The following is a 6,811-nucleotide window of genomic DNA, read 5'->3' as shown; positions in this document are numbered from 1 at the left end:
AAGCTATAAATAAACAGCAACAGGCTCTTTAACCAAGGCACTGTTAGCCTAACATGTAAACTAGTGTTCACACTAAATCCTAATAGTTATCACTTAAAAGTGGGGGTAGGTAAGTTTTGAGAAAACCGGCTCGAGATTACACTTTTTGTTATATTCCATGGAATGCTCTTAACATCCCGATAGCAATGAATATCTGAAGAGACTTTGACAAAAAATCCATAAAAAAATGTCATCTGTGGAACCCGTAATACTGTAAAAACTTAAACGGATTGGATTGCCGCCCTGTCTGTCAGCCTTCCATCTCGTGCACGCACAAATGTATCTCGTGCCGTCATTGGGCGTGCATTGCAGCAGTACTTCAATGACTCGCAACAGGCGGCCACTTTCACCATGGCAGAGTTAGGTTCAACATCGTCTACTGGTCGCAAAAGAAAAAATGTAACGGAGCAAATGAAGAACAAAAAGAAAGTGGAAACTAGGAGAAGTCAAACCAGAGTCAATATCGGAGTTGCTTTGGCTGTGTAGTATTGCTAACCTGTGTTTAGCTTTGCCTGATATGTAACGTTACTGCAGCCTGCTCTCGCGGAGGAGGTGCTCTGTAAGGAAGTCTGAAGGAAGGGGCGGATTCTTTTTGGCTGCGTACTTTCAAATTTTAGTGCACTCGAGCCGGTTTCTGAAACTTACCTACCCCACCTTTAATATTAGCAAATTCTATTTTATTTTTTAAAACATATTGATGTAAATAAATACACATATCGATTTGTTGTATAAATATTGCAAATCAAAACCTTTATTCACTAATAATTACCAAAAATCGTAGTTCTATCTCCTGTTATCAATGCATTCACATTGACCGCCATGAACTTCCGGGGAACGATCCTCGTCTACATGAACCACGTGACGATAACCGTTTTCCGTTGTCGTAACTCTTCTATCTATATGGCGCTGGTGTAACCCATATGATTCAGCATATCTTGGCCCCTGCTGGTTATATTTGGACAATAATCCTTTCAAATGTGTCTCTTCTGGGTCCCCCATCTTGTAAAAATCAATCCTTTCAAAATAATTAATTAACCACATGTCTATCTTATATTTCTGATTTACACGTTTAAGCTCATCCACGACAAATCAATGACTAACCTTTGTTCAAACATGATGTAGGTTTAGATGGATTCTTTCCATATGAATGCAAAACAAGGCTGTTGCACGTAGACCTTTTATTTTCAGCTTGAAACACACTGAACTATTTGTTGTCAACGAAATGCAGACGAATACACATTTTTAACACATTCTCTGGTTAACATTCCACTTCTAAAAAATTAAAAGCAATGTCACAAAAAGCACGCAATAAAATGTATTTCAACATTTTAACTTGAATTAAAACACTTTATAACCCAAGAAAATAAATTAAGCACATTTGAGATGAGGTCCTGAGTTTGTCTTATCATCAATTAACGATAAAACATTTGAGCAAACAAAGACTGGCTGTAGTTAAACAGGATTATAGGCACTTCAAGGTTAATGCTCATTTAATACTTTCGTTTTATCTAAATAATTCTCTATATATTTCTCAATATATCAAATTATGAATCCTGATGAACTAAATTTGCTACGTACCCATAAAAAAACCCTTTCATGGGGTTTCAATTGTCCTGGCAAAATAAGCACTAGTCTGTTTTATATAAAATACGTTTGTCTATATTGTAATCAAACCAATTCGAGATGGTTTCAAAGACCACAGTCCAGTGTCGATACTGCAGAGACATTTCCTTCACATCATCATACTAAAAACTGTAGAAAAAAGGTTTTAAACGGATCAGAGGATAGAGCTGAGCAGAGGTCACAAGGTCAAATGCAGCAGCTCAGTGTGTGTGTGTGTGTGTGTGTGTGTGTGTGTGTGTGTGTGTGTTTAGCCTACATTACAGGNATGATGTGGCCCCCGCCACCATCAAAGTTGCCCATCCCTGATCTAGAGACACCTGATGGCTGGTAAATTGCATAGAACATAGATAAGGAGCACCAAAGCATTACCAGCCATCAGGTGTCTCTAGATCAGGGATGGGCAACTTTGATGGTGGCGGGGGCCACATCATTGATGTACTGGCCACCAGGGGGCCACAGATTCACTTGGAACACACACACACACAAATTCCATGTGTTGTAATTATTAACAAATATACGAAGTCTGACATCTTCATTGACATTTTACAATCAAAGGGAACATCCCCAAAGAATGGGAACATCCTCTAATAAGCTCACTAAACAAATATCAGTTCACAGAAATGTGGCATGTTTGTATTGAACAGGTTATTAAACAGTGGAATAAAACTATTTTAAACTATTGGAAAGCACGGGAAATGTGTGTGTATTGAGATTAACCATTAAGATGACATACACATGAAGTCATGAACACTAACCCAGACATTAGTTGTCTAACTTGAACCTAAAACACTTAAGGGGAATGTCAACACAGACACCTGTCAGCCCGCACTCTGCTGTTCCTCAGCACCACTCCCCCTCCCTCCCGGTGAAATTATGAATGAAAAATGTAGTAGGCCTAATCATAGATAACACAGCAGGGTCCGTGACAGTTTGTTTTCATCTGATTTCAAATAAAACAAATTCTTGGTTTTAAGAATATTAAACTTGTTTCGCCAAATTCAGATGATAAAAACAACTTTTAAACTTGTAAAGGCATAATTACAAGAGGCAACCTAACGTCACAGCAGGCATAACAACAGCCGGTGTTTCTTGTGAGATACAAACAAATGCGTCACAGATCATTTTGCGGTATTTGAAATCATGTACGCAGCTCGCGACGTAACTAGGAGTCTAGTGGACGTTATCAGTACTACAAGTAAAAAAATATATATATATATATTTATTTTTTTATTACTTACGTTGTTTATAAATTAATCTGAGGGCCGCAAAAAGAGGAGGTGGGGTCCGCATGCGGGCCGCCATTTGCCCATCCCTGCTCTAGATGAAGAAACTGTCATTAATTGTATTGGTTTTGTGGGGTAACTATTTGGAAAAACTATATTAGAAACCTACAGCTCTTCCTTTATTTTTGTGTACATTGATTAAACTCGTACATGATGTTTTGGGCTGAGCTTAAGGACCCAAAAAGGCTCGTTCTGTGTCCGACATATAACATTACAAACTTGTTTTGACTGAAGGGGACACAAATAACGGTTGTTGTTTTGCTGAGACTGTGCGCGGTCGCCCCGGGGTCACTGCGGTGTTTTGATGAACATGTGAAAACTGAACAACAATGCGTCACTATACATAACCCAATGTGCGTTATAAAACCTATTTGGATGACAATACTTTATGCTGTGCCATCAAACTGCCACTTTATATAAAAGGACAGCGGCGCGGAGAGCGTCTATTGAGCGCCAGTCTGGCCCCCAGTGACAAAACAATGGGAAAGGTGAGTTTGTTATGTGTTCTTACTGTAAATATAGTAATCTTCAAAATATTTTTTAACATCGAGCGTCCATAATTAATCCGTTTTTTTCCGACGAACGTTTGCAGATCATTTTCTACGAGGACAGGAATTTCCAGGGTCGGCACCATGAGTGCATGAGCGACTGTGCCGACCTGCACCCTTACTTCAACCGCTGCAACTCCGTCAGGGTGGAGAGCGGCTGTTTTATGGTGTACGAGAGACCTCAATACCTGGGCCACCAGTCCTTCCTCCGCAGGGGGGAGTACTCCGACAACCAGCGCTTGATTGGCATCAATGACTGCATCCGCTCCTGCCGCATGATTCCCATGGTAAGCCTCAGACGATATCAAAGAGGTATCGGGTCAATTAAAGGGGAGAACTGAATAAATAAAGGCAATGAGACATAATTTAATCTTACTGCTACCTTTATGTTACGGCTTAGCACAAACAATGTACAACTTAAGGACAATTAAAGAGTAGCTAAGGGTATGTTTTCCTGGAAGATGTTAGGCAAGTCAATCCCAAACAACTCAATATTTCTTTAAGCTAAAACATGCTTGGATTTAGCGCATACTGGTACCTTTTATTCAGCCTAAAAAAATTGTTAGTTGAGGAGGGACTTTTTGCTTTAAACTGCTTTCACACACCCTTGTTGTTGTTACTGTGTTACCTGCAATTAGTATTAGAAAGTTGGTACTTATTTATGTACCAAAAAGTACTACTATAAAGCACATTAAGTACGGCAAAAACAATGTATCAGACTAATACATATCCCTCTTTCTGCAGCAGCACATTAGTATGAAAGAAAAACTTGTCTGACTCATACATATTCTTGTTCCTGCAGCACCGTGGTTCCTACAAAATAAGATTGTATGAGCGTCCAGACATGAGCGGCCAAATGCATGAGGTGAGCGATGATTGCCCCAGCGTCCAGGACCGCCTGCGTATGTCTGACATTAACTCGTGCAACGTGGTGGACGGCCATTGGCTGCTGTACGACCAGCCGAACTACAAGGGCCGGTCCTACTACCTGAGACCTGGAGAATACCGTCGATCCTTGGACTGGGGAGGCGCCAGTTCAAGGATCGGCTCTCTCAGGCGAATCACCGACTTTAATTAAAAGTCTTTTCAAACCTTTTACCTTTTTTCTCAATAAACATGCTGGGCTCAAACTGTGTGTGTGTCTCTGTATATAGACATGAAAACGTATTTTAGCTTGTATTCTTGTCTCTTTCCTTTAAGTAGCTTATAGCTAGCTTATATTTGCTTTGTCCACTCCAAAACATGTGCATCAAAGACGCCCAACTTGCCACCTAAGCAACATTTGAAATCCCCTCACCACTCTCAACTCAAACAGCCCAAAGAAAACAAAAGCACCAGTTGACAGAACATTGGTTATTGTATAGATTTATTGACAGTACTTCACATAAACAGTTTCTGGACATCACACAGCGATACGTCTGATGGATCCCACCCGAGACGTGGTGCTTCCCCACTCATTAAACCTCCTGTATTCCCCGGGGTTCATCAGGTATTGGCGTCCCCTGTAGTTGGGTTGTTCGTAGAAGATCCAGTAACCGTCCCTCACGTTGCAGGAGTAGACGTCGTTGCGGTTGAATAGTTCGTTCAGCGAGGGGCAGTCGTCAGTCAGCTCCATCGTATCTCCTCCTAACTCTGGCCGCTCGTATATCATTATCCTGTGAGAGCTTTGGGACTGCAGGAAAAGACTGTATTACCCTCTAGATAAGACTTATTGTGAAGTGAAAGTGATAAGATAAGAAGTACTTTGTTGATCCCAAGTTGGGAAATGTTTGCGTTGCAGCAGCATAAAAATACATTGTACAATACAAATAATTATAATAATATACCGTAGAGATCAAACGGCAGGATCGCACACAGTCGTTGAACCCCATCCATTGCTGGTAGTCGGGGTACTCGCCCTTCTTTAAGAAGTACTGGTACCCCATATATCCGGGTCTTTCAAAAACCATCCAATCACCGCTGTCCACTCTGATGGAGTTGCAGCGGCTGAAGTGGGAATGCAGGTCCGAGCATTCGCTGCCGCACTCGTAGGAGCGACCCTTGAAATTCCTGTCCTCGTAGAATATAATCTGAAATGTAGATGCCTCAAATTAAGAGAAGTGTGCATACTATACCACTTGAAAGATTACTCTTAGGTCACCGATTTGGGATGAATAATCCGTGCACACAGCAGAGATTTACCTTGCCCATTGTGTCGGCTCACCTTCGTCACACTGAAGCGGCACATGTGTGCTGCCTTTATAACCCACGGATGACCTGTGTCATTGTGATTCAGAACAATGAGCGCAGCCGTCAGCTCTTTATCACAGAACTATTTTTTGTTTTGTGTGTGTTTGACTAAGCAAATCCGCTGTTTTGAGCAGTTGCTTTGAAATCGCTCTGGTAGATGGTATATGGAGTGAATTAGATGAAAACACTACAAATTAAATCTTTAAACATACATGTATTTATCGGAATGAATTGTTATTACATATAAAAATATACATATAATAATATGAAAAAGTCAAGGCACTGCTGATATTTGTTTGTACAAAGTTTATTTATGCATCTCCAATTTACATATATATTTATCTTTGTACATTATAACACTTTCTATACAATTTAAAGCTGTTGATGCATACGCTCATGGTACTGTATGGAGGCTTTAAACATGTTAAAGGTCAACTTGACTGAAATGCATTTTTTTAACATAACGTAGATCGAATATTCAACACCCTGTGAAGTGAACTCAGCTTCTGCCTTTCCTCTGAACAGCAGCAGCCTTTTATATGATACAGTTCACAGACTGTTATTCTCCGCATGTCAGCACAGCAACATACTGTACAGAGTCACCAGCATTTTCAGTTTTGTTTGCATTTAATCTCCCCCCGCCCCCCCCCATAGTGTGATACGCTCTATAGACTAAACTCTGGAATACCGTTTCATTATAGAGTGCATGATCAGTAGAGCTGCTCAACGAAAAGCAAATGCATTAATCATGATTTTGCATTTAGGTGCATCTTATGTACAATAAGTGGCTTAACATATGCAAAAGAAATGCACATATAGTACACCATATACTGTATTTTTAGACCCCTCTTTATATATTTGTTATTATATACAGTCTATGAAAAAGACGTCTGATACGGTGCAATATTCACTCTAATTGTACGCGTTGCAACTGCCTATCAAGTCTTCAAATCAAGTTAAAACTAGAAATATGTTTGAGTATTTGTTAGAAAACCTATATGTCCTTTGCAAAAAATATCTATTGTATATGTTTGTGCTCCTGTCATCCATCTACTCTCTAAAGTAGCCATAACATCTCCCTGTTTATAT

The 6,811-nt window shown here is 40.0% G+C and overlaps 2 protein-coding genes across 2 annotated transcripts; one reads left to right on the top strand and one right to left on the bottom strand.

The window, feature by feature from the left end:
* The first annotated feature begins 3,406 nt into the window (after positions 1-3,406).
* On the top strand, positions 3,407-4,571 carry LOC104950907 (gamma-crystallin M2-like). The gene is made up of 3 exons (XM_010777503.1): positions 3,407-3,433; positions 3,538-3,780; positions 4,296-4,571. Exons 1-3 carry the CDS (start codon positions 3,425-3,427, stop codon positions 4,569-4,571), a joined length of 528 nt encoding a protein of 175 aa, XP_010775805.1. The 5' UTR covers positions 3,407-3,424.
* Positions 4,572-4,895: 324 nt separating this feature from the next.
* LOC104950915 (gamma-crystallin M2-like) lies at positions 4,896-5,683 on the bottom strand. The gene is made up of 3 exons (XM_010777515.1): positions 5,675-5,683; positions 5,320-5,562; positions 4,896-5,165 (listed from the first exon to the last, which is right to left on the bottom strand). Exons 1-3 carry the CDS (start codon positions 5,681-5,683, stop codon positions 4,896-4,898), a joined length of 522 nt encoding a protein of 173 aa, XP_010775817.1.
* Between the last annotated feature and the right edge of the window lie 1,128 nt (positions 5,684-6,811).

The sequence above is a fragment of the Notothenia coriiceps genome, unplaced genomic scaffold, assembly GCF_000735185.1.
Source record: "Notothenia coriiceps isolate Sejong01 unplaced genomic scaffold, NC01 NC01_scaffold00018249, whole genome shotgun sequence".
Taxonomy (NCBI): domain Eukaryota; kingdom Metazoa; phylum Chordata; class Actinopteri; order Perciformes; family Nototheniidae; genus Notothenia; species Notothenia coriiceps.
The sequence above is the reverse complement of the archived record's forward strand: the minus strand, read 5'-3'. Positions and strand labels throughout refer to the sequence as shown.